We start from the raw sequence: 17,845 nt of genomic DNA on the forward strand, positions 1-17,845 counted from the left end.
GTTTCCTCGTCTGCATTAAAGAAATAGAAGACATAACCTCATGTTTGAAGGTGAGTATCTGTAATGTTGGGTTAGTTTTGGTCCAGGAAACACCTGACCACAGGAGGCCACACAAAGCCGTCTCTCCCATTCTACCGAGTCAAGCATCAATTATTCAGCTTGCTCTAAATGTGGGACAAGAGGAGGTCAGGCGAGATTATCCTCCCATGCTGAGTGATGCTGACTTGCCAGAGGGCTGATGATGATGATGATCAGAGTGATACTAATAATAAGAGTTATTACTGCTGAAGTGGATTTGATGATGACTGATGAGTCAGTACAGAGGAACACAGAATAGCTCTGCGTTGTCTTGGCTCAACACAGAGCTATTCTTGTGCACACAGTGGGCCATTGAAACATTTCAGCACAGATAAGCCTGGATGATGACACAGACGGAGCGTGCTGATACAGTATGGATGAACCCGCTCGGCACAGTACCCCGTGTTGCCATGGCAACAATGTAAAGCCCTTTCGACAAGTCTGGAGGGTCAGGGAGAGGAGTTGCGATAGTACCAGGATGGGAGGGGGAGTGCTGAGCAGCTTCTGAAGGTGAACTTTGTTGCTCTTTCACATTTCTTGTCCTTTTCAATCAATGCAACAGTGTTAAACCCCTTGTGTTAAAGGATGAACGATGAAATTAAAACCTTTTTTTCCCCTGGAAGAAACTGAGTCCTCCTGTTTTCAGAGAGAAGTTGATGCTCAGACTGGGGCAACCAGGAGCGGAGGACACCGGTTGTTTGGCTGCAGGGATTTGAATGCTGGTATGGTGTGTTGCTTCCAGAAACCTCTACAGCAATGATGAACCTCATCATGTGTTCATGTGTTGTGCTGCTGGACCTCATGACAGTCCACAGTGAGTACATGTTTTGTTCACTTTTGGGAAGAACATATATGCTTTGCTTATTTGTAAATGTTGGATTCTTTTGCATTTCAAGGAGACATCCAGTTTCCGAATTCCCTTAATAATTAGCAACCAGTGGACTGTTCGACTTTTTAATTTAACATGTCTGTTTCTTCAGTTGAAAGGACAAAAGTTTTTAAGGTTTGTTCCTGAAACCTTTTTCGTCTTATTTGTTAAGATCCTCTTTACGTCCCTATAGTCATCAATAAAGAAAGTCTGGAAAAAAAAGAGAAAAAAGGCAGACTGTGGTCTTCACAGGATAAACACGTCTGATTCAGGCTGAATGAAATGATTGGTTGGCATACTTTACACTAACCGAACTGCCTGCCTACCTCTGGTGTGCATGACCGGAGTCGGAGAGACATACTGAAGTACTGTAGAGATGATAGTAAGAAGTTAGCAAGTGAATCATGCAAAAGCAGTTGTGAGTCAGTGCACGTCCAAGAGATTTGATGAGAGGGCATATGGGGTGGGGGGGAAACTGCAAACTGTAATTTTGAAACTTTGGTATTTCCATAGTTTTAACAAATGAGATGATAATAACTTTTGCTGTGATGGTAGATTTTGTTAGTTAACTTCCCCGGCCCATGTATCTAAGCTAACCAAACCAGCTTCCAGCTTCAGTTTCATATTTTCTGTATTTATGAACAAAATAGCTGCATCTTTTAAATTGCTTTCCTTTATTTTACAGGATCAACAGGATAGTCTGTGATTACTCCTTTTCAGTGATTATTTGAAATTCACACCATGTCATAATGTATAGCCTGTAGGCAATGTATAGAATACTTTACGTCAGAGAGGTACACTCTAATGTTTTAGAGAGTGAGGTGGTGGTATGAGAAAGTTATATTGGATTACATTCATTACACAGTGGCCTCCCAGGTGACAGAAAACCCCAAGGTGTGGTAAATAGGAAGGGGTGGGGGGCTCGCTCTTTATTTTTCTCTTTTGTTCAGTGAATGCTCGTTGTGATTTATAAGACTGTTTTTTAAGTGTCACTGAAATCCATACCTGGTGAGCTGTTACTTGTAGGGTGTTTTGGAAATTTTGTGGTTTAGCTGAAAACGTTACTTTACAATTTCACTTCTTGGTATGAAAAATGACAAATTTGTGTATATGGAATTTAATCTCCATTGAATCTCTCTGCTTATTATCCATATATTTGGTGAGTTGTTACCTTCAACTTCAACAACTGTTGGTCAGAACTGAAGTGACTTTTCGAATGAGAGGTGAAAACATCTAGCAACTCCAGTTGACTTTGGTATAGTACCTCTGAATTTCCTTTGCTGTATATGAGTCTTCTATTAATCCATCCCTTATCTATTGTGCTTAATCTGTAAGGTTTCCAAAGGACTGGAGCCAACCCCAGCTGTTCCCCTGCTCATCACAGAGATATACAATTGTTCACACTACAGTCAATTTAAACTCAAGTTAATTTAACCATGATCTACATGTCTTTGGATTTGGGGAGGAAGACATACTACCAGGGGGGAAAAAAATCCTAATAATGTTCACAGACTCATTAAATCAATCTGTCACAGCTCCTTCTTCCTCCATCTCTTGTCAGTGTTTGTTTTTCCACACAGGCCGTGTGCTCATGCAGGGACGTATCGTAGGTGGTTCCACTGCTGCGCCAAACTCCATCAAATACATTGTGTCACTGCAGAGCACCAGGGGCCAACACTTCTGCGGTGGATCATTGGTTCACAGGTACTGGGTGCTGACAGCAGCACACTGTAACATCGGGTAAGGATTTTATTATAGCTGCCCTCAGTAAGCTGTTAAGACTGTTTTCCATTTCCATGTTAAGAAGGTTACATGTTTCTTTATGGTTTAAAATAGAAATGTAATGCCTGTGCTATGGGCCTATCAATGGAAATGTTGGCCAGTCTGTCAGTCACTTTTTCCTCAGAATCAAATACCTCAACATCTGTTGGATGGATTACCTTGGTATTCATGCTCCCCAGATGATGAATCTTAATGACTTGAGTGATCCCCTTCTTTGGTTTATGAGGAAAAGCAAAATATAATGACAATCAGATCAGCCTCATCTCATTGGAGGGCTGATTGGCAAATGTTAGCATTCTAACACACCAAACTAAGATGGTGAACATGATGAACATGACAGTTGCTAAACAACATCATGTTTGTCTTTTCATTGTGAGCATGTTACCATGCCAGCATTAACATTTAGTTCAAAGCACCGCTGTGCCTATTAGCCGCCAGCTTGGCTGGAGACTCAATGATATTCCTCTGGCATTCTATCAATACTCTGTAGAAGTCACTCTGTAGAGGCTAAGTTGGCATAATTGTATATAGTGAGCAGATGGTCCCAACAGATGCCTAAAAGCAGGCCTCCATTCTGCTACGACTAACATCAAAATGATACTGCTTGATCATGATGCACAGTAAACCTCTTTACAGGGAAGTCAAACAGCACACGTATACAGTCGAGCACGCTGACCTTGGTACATCATCTTGGTGTGTGTGTGTGTGTGTGTGTGTGTGTGTGTGTGTGAGAGAGAGAGAGAGAGAGAGAGAGAGAGAGAGAGAGAGAGAGAGAGAGAGAGAGAGAGATCTTTTCTGGATCCAGGAAATTGGCTGTATTTCTGTTTTACTGTCCCAGCCTTGTCTGCACACAGTAAGCTGTTCCCTGGCAGAGAAACACCTCATTGCTTCACACGGTCACCTATGGGCACACTCTGTGACTTTGTAAACTGGCCATAATTATTAATGAATGTCATTCAGCTTTGCCCCCGGCTTCCCTGTTTAATAATACATCATCTGATTCAGTAGAATTACCACAGAGAAGATAATAAAACTGTGCAGATTTTTCCACCTCTTTCTTAAAATCAGATCTCAAGACCATGATCTGTCTTGTGCTATGTTAGTTGATGGAAATGATATAACATGAAATGAATTGTCTTCTAGGGCAGAACACATGATGATTGTGGCGGGAGACTACATAGTAAATAACTTTGAGGGTAATGAGCAGTATGCTAAACCCCACAGGCTGGTCACCCACCCCCTCTACAACAGGAGCACTAACAACGCTGACATCATGCTCATTAAGGTACTGCAGAAACAGAGATCTGGATATACAGCGATGTTACTGGTGTTATCAGTGTCTATCTCATTGTCACCAGTCTGCTTTGCTTGATGTCCTGTGTTTCACCAGTCTACCATTCGTCTCTGCAACCCAGTAGGCAAAACAACATCATTAAATCCACGTAAAATACTTGACCTAATTTTGGAGGTTAAAGGTCATTGTTACCTTAAAATAAACTTTTTGGACTAGTAAATACAACATCTCAGAAACACCTTGAGGGGAGTCAAATTTGGTGCAAAAGTTTAGTTGGATTCAAGGGTCACCTGATATTTGGTGGCTGAAGGTCAGAGGTTGAGGTAAGTGTGACCTCATAAAGCCCTGTTTGGCTCGTGAACATGTTTTATTAAAACACCTCAAGAGAATCCTTTCAAATTTCATAGAAATATTCACTTACACTCACAGATTAACTGACTACATTTGAGTGGTCAAAGGTCAAGGTCATAGTGGCCTCACATGTTTTTGGCCTCTAGTATGTAGAAAGCACCTCTCACATTGAAAGTCATCATTTGATCTACAGACAATATAGAACATAGTGATGAGTGCAGCTTTAATAAATGTGAATATATTCAGAATTTGCTGATACTGTCACACACTCACATGGAAAGTGTTCTGATTTTCTGTGCAGTTGCGGGCCCCCATGGTGCTGAACAAATATGTGTCGCTGGTGCCTCTTCCCAGGCAGGGGACGGGTGTAGTTGAAGGCCGGGTGTGTCGGGTGTCTGGGTGGGGCTACAATAGTCTGGGTGAAGGCCAGGCCCGCTTCACCCTGAGGACGGTCACAGTGCCCATTATTTCAACTGCAAGATGTAACAGCAGTGAGTCCTTTAATGGCAATATCACCGCAAACATGATCTGTGCTGGCTACAGGACTGGAGGAAAGGATGCATGCAAGGTACGGGGATCGAATCCTTTCAAACCTTCTTTCATTAATGTCAAGCAATTATTTTAAACAGTTTCAGCTCCGAGATAAAGTGGGTGTTGCGATTTGTCCAATCTGGTCCATAGTGACCAACATAATCATCTGATCTTTGAAAGGCCATTAAATCTGTTATTAAAATAATAAATTCTCCAAGGCACTGGCCATGGTTCCCTGTGTATATCAAATAGCACATCAGCTCACATTAGAGCGAAACAACAAAAGTTTTTGGGAAGCTCATCCCCATGACACTCGGGAAGCTGTTCATCATGTCAGCGTAGTTCACCTACAAGCTTTTATTAAACAGACGTGGTGGTCCACCCTGAGGAATTGTATTATGATAGCTGCAGAAGAGCCAACAAAGCAACCCTGAAATAGCACCGGGATAGAAAACCTTGCAGTAGATTAAAGGTACAGTGACGGACATTTGTTGGCACAAACAAACTGCGTGTTCGGATTTGGCTATTTGAATCTCTGCCACTGCCTTTGTTGTGAGAAGAAAATTACAAAATTATGAAATTCAATGTGTGATATAGCGATATGCTGTATTTGGCCTAAAGTAAGGAGTTGATTTACCGATTAAAAGTGTTATATTTAATGCCACAGTAGGCAACTTTGTGTGTTTGCATTTACAAGTAGAAGAAAGATGATTACAGAAGAGCATGTGTCATTATAATAGGGTTAAAAGTGTCGGCCACCTCAAATTCCCTTATCCCTCATAAAAAAGTGAATTTAGCACATATTAAACAGAAGATAAATTCACATTTTGAGGCCTGCCTGGTTTTCAGACTGTAAGTAAAATATTGATTTTCAACAGAAATGGGGATATTGCGGAAATTGCATTTTAAAATGTGAGTTTTCATGAGATTTTCTCATTCAATACATTTATTTTGATAGATTTTTGATTTCACATTGAATATTTGAATAGTTTAAATGTATGATAGTAGTCTTCGGTGATCTCCCACATAGAAGCAACCTGATGTGGCTGGGTCATCTGAGCCACTGCAGTGGTATGGTTGGAATGGTTGCAGCCACCACGGCCCCAATTCTCCGACTCTTTCTATCATTTAGTGTATCCTGTCAACAAAGACATCAAAGCAGCTTGACGACATGTGACATGATGAAGGGTGTGGTCTTGTCCTCGCAGGGTGACTCTGGCGGCCCGTTGGTGTGCGGGGGATGTGTCTACGGTGTGGTCTCCTGGGGCAACGGCTGCGGGGATGCTAAGTTTCCGGGAGTCTACACGGTGGTGTCTAAATTCCGCCGGTGGATAGATAAAACCATCTATGGGTCCTACTTCCGCTGCCCCAGATATAGAAACGTATAAAACTAAGATGATTCAAGTTTTATGTGTATAGCTGGTTCTGTGTGAACGATGCAGAGCTTCATGGGATAGATCTTTAGATTTAGTTGTGCAAGAGGCGGATATGCTTTCAGTAATGATCTGATTTTTCTGATAACATTTTGAATAAAGGTGATCCATCTCATATTCTCAGATTAGCTGTAAACAGTGCATCTCAGCCAAGATCCACTTCGTGGGGCAGTTTATAAACCTGCTGTTCATGCGGCATTCCAGTCCTTATTATTGAACTTTAGTATTTGTACCAAAATGGCAATAAATATTCAGATTGAAACAATGTGTGAGATGATTTGTGTCAAAATGATGGTGAATAAAAATGTTTAGTTGGTCTGGCTCTAAAGAGGGCCTATTGCATTTATACCTGAATGTATAGCAACATGTAAACTAAACTGGGCCAAGAATGTGAGCTTTACTTCCATGACTCATCACATTGAAAGGTTTATGAGCCAAACGAGAACACATGGGTGGAGCCATTGGAGAAACAAAGCAAACCTTCCAAAGTATTTTGGGTCATGCACCAGGCAAAACATTTTTATTCAAAAGACTGGAGGCCATCAGTCCGGTGGTACGTGTTTCCTATTGTACATCTGTGTTCTTTCAATTGGGTTTCCAGGTTTGTTAGTTGTGACGGGTACTTGAGACAAAATGAACCCATGAATGCACGTCTCTGTGTATTTAAACCGCTATTTTGTGTGTGAATGTGGCCATAGGGACAACCAGTAGCTCTCCAGTTGATCTGAGGCTGCTACATACAGCTGCTCCTCATTGGGGAGTTCAAACCATTGGTGCTTTGGGAGGTTTTTACTCAGAATTTCAACTTTGTTGCTTTATTACTCATTACTATTTTATGTTATAAATAAATTCTTGAAACTCAGTTTTCACTTGAAGTGACAGATCTCCACATGTGCAGCTGTAAAAATTGTTTCTTCATGTTTGTGTCCACTGTGCAAAAGTTACCCAGGTTTGCTGTAAAATGCATGAAAATCTGAAAACAAAGAAAACACAACACAGAAATGATGTGTATACAACCACATGTGAAACTGAGAGAGATGCTCTGATATGAAAGGTGAGCCTCTGAAAAAAATCATGGCTTCTGTGGGTCCACGGAGAGTAGGTGTGTCACAGCTGACCCCCTACGTGAATAGCTGATGGCATATTCAAGTTAGTTGTGCTGCGGGCGTGGATATCACCTTTCATTGTATTGTCTGTGTAATGATATTTGATTAAGTTCTCCTGAGAAAGAGATTACAAGATGTAGACCAATTCAATCACTGTCCTTTACTGCACATGTGTTGTGTAAGCTGTTCCCAGACACAGACTTATGTTAGCAACACAGACACCAGTAAACCCACTGAGAGTTTGTCGCAAACCTAAAGAAGATCCCAGGGGGGCTTCGTTTAACAAAGCAAACCAGTTTCCATACCACCGTCTGCTCTCTGCCGGCCTCAGCAGAGGGTGCCTTGTGATTAAAAGGCTGAAACGTCCATTGATGCTAAGGTACACAACTGGTGATATGTTCCTAACGTCCGCTGGTGGTCTCTGATATCTGCTGATGATCCTTCACATTTGCCTGTGGTTGGAAATGTATCATCAACCTAGTGCAGAAGAACTCAAATGGGATATCCACAATCCAGTCCCATGCTCTAAAATGAAAAGTATTGCTGAGACATTACCATCATCATCAAGAAAATTTAGACTGAGGTCATTATAAAGGTATTTTTATGGCTGGTTAGTTTGTTTTCTTTCACAATGGGGAGTTTGTATGAAGATCAAAAAGTGTTTTTGATTTCTGCAAAACACAAAGGTCTCGATATGGTGTTATTTTGGACAATTTACATGAGTAAACCCTGCAACACCCTCAAATCTGGAAATAGATTATTAAAAAAGACACCAGTTCAAGTTTTTACACAAGAAATACAATTTAATGTGTTTCCTGGTGCAAGTCCCTGACCTCCAAGTTTGACATTTTTAATCTCCATCCAACCCTTTAGAAGTGTTGGTGAAAACAGTGCAGGTCCTCAAGATGTGCACCACTGGGCCCCAAACTCACATCCTCAGTCTATGAAAATACTGCCATCATCTGGTGAGCTCTGACATTCTTTAAACCCCCTTAATGACAACATAAATATCTACATTTTATTTTTTAAATCAGGTTGGAGGATTTTAGAGTGGCGTAAAACGACATTTTCCCACAAACCTGACTTGGCTCATATTTGTACGTGCCAACTTTCAATAATAAATCAATCGTCATTTGTTTGATTTGCCTCCCGGATCACGGAGAGTGGAGCATTCGTGTGCCACGACTCCACGCTAGAAGCTTCTCTGACTGGGCTGCAGCAGAAAGAAAACCCCCCGTGCAGCTCCCTCACCAGCAGGTCTCCCCGGGATCCGTGTTTTGCATCGCTCCTTGATTTGCATTTCTCCCTCCGTTTTTCTCCGTGCGTCGGGTTCAGCCGCTCGAAACCAGCGGGCGCTCCAGCTCTACGGCTCCTCTCGTACGTGCGCCTCCATTTCCAAGCGATACGCAAAGAGAAAGAGGGAGAAAAAAACTGCAACAACCGCTGGAAATGTTTTGAATTATGTTGCCGAGGCTGCACCAGCGAGGAAACTGAGGACATTTTTTTTGCGTGTGAATTGTATTCTTTATTTCTGCTGCGCACCTTACACGAAGACAGACACGTGTCTTCGGGGTAAACAGAAAGGGCTCGATCGTGTCAGCAGATTGCATTGTTTCCCTCCACCTCCATTTGTTTTGTTGTGTAGACAGACGACGAAGAGTTCAAGCTTTGGCGACGCGCTATACACATTTCAGTCCGTGCGCCTTGGTGAGAAAAGACGCATTTTGGAGATGTCGGAAGTGCTGCCTTTCAACGAGGAGAAAATGAGTCATTATGGAAATGAGGGCGACGAGGGACACCTTTCCTTCACCTGTCGTCTTCAAGACACCAACAACTTCTTCAGTGGCTCACAGAACAAACGTCCGCCGAAGCTCGGACAAATAGGCAGGAGCAAACGGGGTAATTATATAATTTAAGGCGTTTTTTCCCTTGTGGATGTGGATGTGTTGAATGCGCACATATGGACCAGAGGGGATGATGGCACCGTGACATGCTCCCCATCAGAGTGCATGGTCAGAGGAATGGTCTTTCGTTTGCATGTGTGCGTTTTTAAATCTTCTGTTCGCATTGCAACACAACTTGGATGCGCAGTGCGTGCTCTTAAACGCCTCTGAACCTCGCTCCTCATAGTTGTGCTGAGCGTCCCCTCCCCAGTGAACGTGTGGTGTAATTAAGATTGAGATGCAGAGTGATTATGATCTATTGTCTTTTGTGTTTGCACGATGAATCCAGACTGCCTGTGCTTTTGCTTGTGTCTGTCCTGATGAGAAGGCTCACTTGTGGTGGCACATACATGCACAGACACACACAGTTGCATGTACAGTAGTGTGCACACACACACACTCTGCACAGACATGGATAAGAGGCAGACGTGTAAGTATTGCATCTGCAGGTGCACTGCAAGAAGACATGCAGAAATTCAAATGTGCATCACACACACACACACCCATGCTTATCTGTCTCGCTCTTATTCTTTCATGTATGCATACATCACTTCTGCTCATACAGCGCAGTGCTCATGGTCCAAGGCTTTAATGTCCCCGACCCCCCCCTGTCAGTTGATGGGGAATTTTCAAGACGCCACACCAAGACGAGCCCCCCTCCTCTCTCATTAACTCTCTTCCCTGTCATCCACAGTTGTGATCGAGGATGAGAATGGCGACAACGAAGCCCTGAAAAATGGAACAGAGAAGACCCCGCCAGAGGCTTAGAGAGCGCTCGTCTCACCATCCCCCTAAAGACACTCTTGAAACCAATTTTTTATGGCGATATTTACTAGTTTTAATCCAAAGACACTGTATATAAGCACTTTCTCTCATGTGGCAGCAAGCAGCACTTCCACACCCTCCTCTCCCTGTCAGTCATCATGGCCATCCGGGTGACACACACTGGCAGGGGCAGGAGATGGCAGCGAAGGAGACCCCCAGGTGGACCCCCCCCCCCCAACACACACACACTCATATATATATATATATATATATACACACACACACATACACAAATGCCCTCAATCACAGGGTTTCGCCATAGATCCAAAAGTGAAGAAGACAACAAGCAAGGGGGGGGTGCGATGTAGAGGAAGGAGGCGGTGCTGTCGAAATGCAGAAATCAGGGACAGGATACAGAAATAAATCTAATACAAAAACTAAAGCACACACTTCTCCTATATCTTATCGACTAAACCTATGGTACCATTCTTTATTCTCTTCATTTTGATCAAGGGAAAATAACTAATAGAATTTGTAAATATGGAGAGGGTAGACCATATTTTCTTGCACAAAGTGGGAATCAGTAAACTGGCTTGTTCTCTGTGTTGAAGACTTTATTTATTGATCCTCTGGAATATGTCTTTTGCAGTGACTTAAGGCCTGAGGGAGAGTTTTTTTGTATGTCAAGAAGACTATGAGCGAATGAGAGTGATATTTTTTTTCACTTAACAATTCTCGATGTTGCCTGAGTGTTTTTTGTTACCATATTTTGCAGCTATTGAGTCATTTATATACAGTGTACCTCCCACCTGTTTGTAAGCTTCCCAGGCTTTCACCTGGATTGGTTGATACTGTAACTTGACTGTACACACCCTATTGATAAACTATTTATATTGCATTGTGCATTATCGTGTGTGCCAAATCTCATGAGGGATATACTGTACCGGATAACTTGTTCTCTTTTTTTTTTGTGCTTTATACATTTACTCAGACAGTTCAGTTGTTTTGTTGCCATTTTTAGGGCTCTTTCTTAAAACACTGAAATACCAACTCATGCATGGCAAATATGAAATCATGCATGCACGGCAGAAGTTCTGAAACTCTTGTGTATTCTTGAAGCACCTCGTATACAGCTTTGAATGACAAACCTCGAGAAACAGTCTTAATTCTGCGTTGTACTGTACGATTCACACTGATTTGTACAGTGGCCTAATATCTTGTAATAAAGATTTGACAAAGTACTATTTACTGTTTAGTGTTGTGGTTTACAGTACGGAATGATGTACTTGATGTTGCTTTCTGTCTTTTTTAAACTGTTTTAAAACTGTAGCAAAAACACAAAAATATAGTTTTGTATTGGAGAGATAAAGACAATAGCAGATATAGCTTGAGTGACTTTCGGAGATGTTCCTTGTACAGTTTTTCCCCTGCTGTTAATGGATTGCCTATGTGGATGCCAAGGAAGGTCAAGTCAGCATTTTCCACTGAGAGAAAGCAATGTCCCATTCATTGGAAAGATCTAATATGAGAGGAAAGAATGTCAACAGGAATATGAAATCTTTACTTTGTCGTGATTTGTTTAAAGGACAGCACAGAGACACTCGGGACAACTGCGCAGCAAACCGCGATTTCATAAAAGTGCTACAGTATTGCAAATGATTCTGTGGGGAAAATGTATACCACTGCTTCCCAATGCAATAAATGTGTTTGCACCTAAAATCTCAGCTCTTCTCTTTAATCAAGTCCTCCCTTTAACTCCATTGCCAGGGATGTAAATGGTGCAGGGGCACAGAGGCGTGAGGAACACTGATGAGACGTGACATTTCCAACTCTGCTGTGGTGACTAAATGATTCATGTTATATGACGAGCCTCTGTCAGCGTACAGCATCTTAAAGCCCCCCCCCACCCCAAGCACCAGGATTTGGACTGAGAACACATATGTGCACACACACATAGGCACACACGTGTCTGCCTCAGCTCCAACTGCAGGCGAGACTCACATATTGCTCGTCTCTCCCTTCCCAGTCTTGACAGACATGAAAGGGACTGCCTGGGCTGGGTACCATGGTAACAGATGCACCTTGCACTCAATGGGTGCTGCCGTGGGTTTTTCGGTGCAGAATAGTCTTCCCCGAGCCTCGGCTTGATACCATCGCTATCTTTAATGGAATGTTCTCCATTCTCTTATCTGTGCCCTTTTCTCTCAAGACCTCCTATTCACTCAGTGGCGTGACCGCATTATCCTGCCAAAATAGTCCCTTCAAAACAGCAGTCAACCATGACGCTCACTGCAGTAACAGCCTATCCCCACACACAGGACGAGAGGATGTTACGTTCATCGTGTGGAGGGAGTGGAACTTTACGATTGTGTGGTTGATCTTGATCCTACGTAAATGTTGCAGTGAAAGCCTCAATGAATTTAATGTGACTTTAGCAGTGACATGCTGCTGCAAACCACGAGAGATGAAAAGAGAATCAAAATGGTCCTGCTGTAAATACCAATGCAGTGAAGCTCATAATGTCCAGCTTTTGTTGAGAATGTTGTCATTTCTTTGCATTTTCATTTTTCCTGTTTTTGTCATAACATCCTCAATTGGTTTTAACTTTTCTTCTTCCCACATCTGATTGTTTTACATCAGACACAGCAGCAAACCAGGCAGTAAGCACATACATGAGATGTATTGAGTAGAATACTGACCATCAGAATGTGTTTAGATTTCTTTGGCGACCAACATTTACAGGGTCACCTTCCAAACTGATGAATTGCAGGAGCATCCCTCTCAACGGGTGTCAAATTATACTGCATCATAGAATCATCACAACACAGTGTCAAACATTTCCCATGTATGAACACAAACACAGAAGCTGAGACACTAAATAAGATCGTTTCTTAACAATGCTTCAAACTTCAACCCAAGAAATGATCCAAGGAGTCCAAAGGGGAGTGGAGAATTTCAGTTTTCTAATCACTTTTGTTCTCTTATTTAGAATCAGCATCAGTCAGAGCCACCCACCTCTGATAAGTGGAATAAAAGCCTTTTAAATACAGAAAAACTGATAAACTGAACAATATATCGCTGTTAGGAAAATATTTATTGAAAAACACCTTTTTGATAAACCTTGTGTTCACCAGTCTGTGGTTATTTTGATTATTTACTGCAAGGTTTTGGAAACAGTTAACTTGTTTCTAAAATATTTTACTCATTTTACTCTATAGACATATGGAGTTTATCCAGTATTCCTGATCTGCAGTCTGTTGTGACATTCTCTGTATTATTTACCACATCACTCTAAATTTCACATAATAGTGTGCATGGTCATTGTCCATTCATTTTCTTCCTCTTCTCTGAGGTGGGGTCGTGGTGGCGACATGCTCAGCAGTGTGTTCTAGATGTTTCTTTGCTCAGCAATGCTTTCCAACTCTTCTTAGGGAATCCCGAGGCGTTCCCAGGCCAGATGGGATATATATAATCCCTGCAGTGAGTCCTGCATCTACCCTTGGGGGTCTCCTCTCAATGGGTGTGCCCGGAAAACCTCCAATAGAAGGCATCCAGGAGGTGTCCCAATCAGATGCCTGCACCACCTCAACAGGTTACTTTTGACGCAAAGGAGCAGTGGCTCTGCTATGCTCCATCAGAACTCCTCTGAGACAGGGATCTCTAAGGCTCAGCTCAGCCACACTACAGCGAAAGCTCATCTCGGCATCTTCTATCTGCAATCCTATTCTTTTGGTTACTACCCAGAGCTCAAGACCATCAGTGAAGTTCAGAACTTCGATACATTGGTAAATATAAAGCTTTGCTGTCTGGTTCAGCCTCTTCTTCCTCACAGTGGTCGTACACATATTGCTTCTCGTTAAGCATGCTCTGCTCACTTGTTAACACGAGCCTGAGATACGCCTTCATTTGGGAAAGCAAATCTGCTTCTTTTCTGTAGATATCCATTTACACGTCTCTCAAACATTTGTCTCAAAAAAACATTTTGATTCACTGGTCAAAATGCTGATAATAGTCAACTTCATGAAGTCCTTACTGTCCATGAACCTCATAGTTGACAACAGATATCTTGGCATCTATGAGCTAATAAAGAACGCATGGCTACTTACATCCAGCTTCACAATGAATAGATCCAATATTGCCACTTATGTAACAGGGAGCTTTTTATCAACTAACTCAGAACTAACCAACACAGGACTGATTCAGTGGTGCTGTGAGAGGGGGGCCGACAGAAGTCAAGATAAGGATAACTGCTGGGTTTCATAGTGTAGCTGCGACACGTGGAAGAGGAGCAACGTGAAATCACTAAGGAGGAAAAACATTGATGGGAGAAAGAGAAGGGGGAGAGCATTCATTGGTGACCGACAACAGGAGGAAAACCACACCCTTCATAGACTTTGTGACACACACACACACACACACAGTAATTACCAAGAAAAGCCAGTGCCTCTTTATTATTCCTGAATCTGACATGTGTCATAGCAGGGAAATACTGGAGGTGACCTCACATGCTGAACTGCTGGGAAAATCACCTCATCTCATTTTTCTTGCCATGAATCAATGGACTTTATATGATTCTGTCATAGAATGTGTATGACATGCAAATGGGTTAGGCATTTGCATTTGATTCCATTGAATGTGTGTGTGTGTGTGTTTAGGACTGTTTAACACTTTCTAACACTGACCTTGTCAGGACCAGTGGACCTGATGACAAGGACTAAGCCCAGTCCTAATGAGGCAAAATGTCAAAACTGAGATCCTGACTAAGGTAAGGAACAAGGTTTAAGACAGGCTGTCCACAAGGAATGGAAGTCAATATAAAATAAGGATAGCTGCGCAAACCTGTGTGTGTGTGAGATTGTGTGTGTGTGTGTGCGTGTTTGTGCGTGTGTGGCAGCAAAGCTCAATTGGCATTGGGATCAGGTATTCTCCTGCTGATTGATGCCCCACTAGGAATTCACAAGGACAACTGCTGATAAGAGGGGGATGAGGAAAAATACAGTCCTGCTTGGAAAAAAAAAAAAAAAATCCCTTTACGCACCAGAAGACTGTCTGCTCCTGAGTGGGATTTCACGTCAAGTTTTTAGTTTCTTTTGTTTTTTCGAGCATTGCTGAATCAGAGCATTTGACTAAAAAACAACCCTGCCTATAGTGGTGAAATCCACTTTGGTTGCAGCTAAATCGTGATTGCAGATGACGTCAATCTTTTGGGCAAGTTCGCTCTCTGATATCAATCCAGCTTTTCACTCATCTCCAAAAACCCTTAATCCCACCCAAAGTCTGCCACTGTGGACACTGTTCTCATGTCCTGTTCTCATCTGAAAAAGGATGAGAGTCTGCAGGTTTAACAGATGGGAGTGTCAGGATGGCAGAGTGCTAAAAAAAAAAGACAAACAGCCAAAAAGACAGAGATGGAAGGACCACTCTGCATTGACATTAAACACACTCACTTGCTCACTGTTATTTTTTCTTTTCAAGAAAAGTGAGGAGTGCTGGAGGAGCGAGGAGGGAAGAGGAAGGGTGGCAGGCAGGCAGGAGAGCAGACAGGAAGAAGAGTGGGAGAGCAGCATGAGAGGGGAGATGGAGAGCCAGGAGAGAAGGAGGAAAAGCGAGGGATAAACAAAAGTGAGAGTAGAGGAAGAGAGACGGAGAGGCTCAATATGATGAAATGAATGCCAGGGAGAAACAGTTCAGACCCACCAGATGGTTGCTATAGCAACCACATCCCCAGTCTCCCTCTCTGTCTCTCCGTCTCTCTGTCTCTTGCTCTCTACCTCATTGCTTTCTAGCTGCTTTAAGTCTGTGGAGGGAAACCAGCGGCTGAGAGAGGCAGCTTTTTGCATTTTGGTGCAGTGGCATCATTGATCCTCATAACCAACTTTACATACTGTTCTTCCTACTTGTGTACATTCACTATGCTGTTTTTTGACAGCTGATTTCTGTTCAATTCTCTGCCCCAGCTCATGCAGTTTTTTCATCCCATGGAACAAATCCCTGCAAAATCTTGTGCACGTGTTTTGGAGTAATTAGCAAGGTATTATAACGCAGTGCACCAGAGTGGGGTCATGAACAGTTCAATAAAGAGTCTCTGGTTACCCTAACAAATGGTTTTACCGTTGACCCTGCCTCACACACGAACATGCAGGCATCTACTGTACATATACAAATGTTTGTATAGTAAAAACATGCATTGCTGTAATCTCTGCATACAGATGCTATTAGCGTTCTCCTCAGCAGCAGTGCTCTACACTTTCATACACAGGATGGGCATCAGACGTCTTCATCATGTTGGTTTTTGTCCCTGCAAAAAAAAAACATTGAACAAACACACACACACAAGGATATGCACGCTCACAAATGCAGCCTGGCACCATGCATGCATTCCCTGCACACGCACATACACACAGACACCAGCCAGGAAAAATCCAAACCGGGATGCACCACAAAGGGAAGAGCTCGTGGGCCCCCCAGCAAATCTCATGCATGGAGATAATTTTCAAAACAGAACAAAATGGTGGGCCATCTCTCAGTGGCAGAGTGGGTCTCTGCAGGGCCCCCGGGGCGGGATGGCATGTAACTGTGTACGCGTGCCTCCTGAATAAAAGATGCTGACCTAGATGGAAATCCGCCATTGGTCACTTAATTTGTGCAACATGTGTAATTGGCTCGCGCCCAAACATACATAATAGCTGTCCGATAGAATAGAAAGCAGAGACAGTCGTGTATGCGAGGGAAATGTTTGAAACTTTTATTCGCAGGTTTGGAAAGGAAATTAAAAGATCAATTTTTTTTGGAAATATATTTTCAATGTGTCATTCTTAAATCATTTTTCTTTGTGTTTGTAGCATATGATTTTCACTCCCAGTCCCTCCCCCTTAGTCTGGGCTTTATCCCGCATCACAATCACAAAAGAAAACATGAGAAGGATTTTTAGTTTCTCCATCATCAACAAACATTACACTGTTCACTGATGCAGATTAGATTTATGCAATGTGCCAGCTCTGCACCACGTGGGACTAAACATAGTACATATGTCTGCAGGTCTGTTGGCATCAATGAACCTGACTGAAAGAGTGTTTTGTATCAACACTGTACTGAGCCCTTCTACATTATTGATATGCAATTTGACTGCTCGCCATCAATGAATTATTAAGGAATTGAAAATTGTTGAGCCGCGGCCTGACAGCTTTGCATCTCTTTGGCCGCTGTAGATGAATGAACACGGCCGCATGATCGTCAGTGACTGTTGATCTCCAAACTGCACAAGTGGAGAAAAAGTAATCTTTTTTCTTCAGGCTTGTCAAAGAACTTCAGGCTATTTCGCTCCCACCACGTGTTATGTAATGTTCCAGCTGTTAACGCGGTGGATTGGTTGGGTTTAGTGATAGCTGGGTCTCCCCTGGAGAAAGGAGGGAGGCTGGATCCAGATGTTTGGAGTTGTCTGGCCAACCTTGGGACTGACGCTGTGTAAGATCCTGCAGGCTCAGCCCAACATTCTGACGTTTCGCACATCTTAGTGATAAATCCAACCACATGAACTGAGCTGTAGTATCAGCCACTTACTGGTGAGATATTCAAATGTCTCATGAATGTTCTGTTAAGATTCAGGGTTTCGGGCCGGACTATATGTGCATGAACCAGGACGAGGAAACAGGGAGAAGATTTAAAGATTTTAATAAGAGATTTGATGACAGGAT

The 17,845-nt window shown here is 42.6% G+C and overlaps 2 protein-coding genes across 6 annotated transcripts; both read left to right on the top strand.

The window, feature by feature from the left end:
- Positions 1 to 364: 364 nt before the first annotated feature.
- LOC109629094 (trypsin) lies at positions 365 to 6,609 on the top strand. 5 transcript variants are annotated; one of them, XM_069509951.1, is made up of 6 exons: positions 365 to 588; positions 702 to 892; positions 2,282 to 2,686; positions 3,872 to 4,013; positions 4,675 to 4,941; positions 6,113 to 6,608. In XM_069509951.1, the coding sequence occupies exons 3-6, from the start codon at positions 2,448 to 2,450 to the stop codon at positions 6,290 to 6,292; spliced, it is 828 nt and encodes a 275-aa protein (XP_069366052.1). In that variant the 5' UTR covers positions 365 to 588; positions 702 to 892; positions 2,282 to 2,447; the 3' UTR covers positions 6,293 to 6,608. The 5 variants fall into 5 exon arrangements, with proteins under 5 accessions (XP_069366052.1, XP_019942128.2, XP_069366058.1 ...); XM_020086569.2 differs by having other exon boundaries at positions 366 to 588; positions 725 to 892; positions 2,527 to 2,686; positions 6,113 to 6,607; XM_069509957.1 differs by lacking the exon at positions 365 to 588 and having other exon boundaries at positions 605 to 892; positions 3,953 to 4,013; positions 6,113 to 6,609.
- A 2,048-nt stretch (positions 6,610 to 8,657) lies between these two features.
- On the top strand, positions 8,658 to 11,392 carry camk2n1 (calcium/calmodulin dependent protein kinase II inhibitor 1). The gene is made up of 2 exons (XM_020086545.2): positions 8,658 to 9,342; positions 10,081 to 11,392. Exons 1-2 carry the CDS (start codon positions 9,174 to 9,176, stop codon positions 10,152 to 10,154), a joined length of 243 nt encoding a protein of 80 aa, XP_019942104.1. The 5' UTR covers positions 8,658 to 9,173; the 3' UTR covers positions 10,155 to 11,392.
- The last annotated feature ends 6,453 nt before the right edge of the window (positions 11,393 to 17,845 follow it).

This window comes from Paralichthys olivaceus, chromosome 2 (assembly GCF_024713975.1).
Source record: "Paralichthys olivaceus isolate ysfri-2021 chromosome 2, ASM2471397v2, whole genome shotgun sequence".
Taxonomy (NCBI): domain Eukaryota; kingdom Metazoa; phylum Chordata; class Actinopteri; order Pleuronectiformes; family Paralichthyidae; genus Paralichthys; species Paralichthys olivaceus.

Coding starts and splice junctions, on each gene's coding strand:
- LOC109629094 (XM_069509951.1), top strand. CDS start 2,448: ATGTTCACAGACTCATTAAATCAATCTGTCACAGCTCCTTCTTCCTCC. Junction 4,014..4,674: donor CTGACATCATGCTCATTAAG/GTACTGCAGAAA, acceptor TTTTCTGTGCAG/TTGCGGGCCCCCATGGTGCT. Junction 4,942..6,112: donor GAGGAAAGGATGCATGCAAG/GTACGGGGATCG, acceptor TTGTCCTCGCAG/GGTGACTCTGGCGGCCCGTT.
- camk2n1 (XM_020086545.2), top strand. CDS start 9,174: ATGTCGGAAGTGCTGCCTTTCAACGAGGAGAAAATGAGTCATTATGGA. Junction 9,343..10,080: donor AATAGGCAGGAGCAAACGGG/GTAATTATATAA, acceptor TGTCATCCACAG/TTGTGATCGAGGATGAGAAT.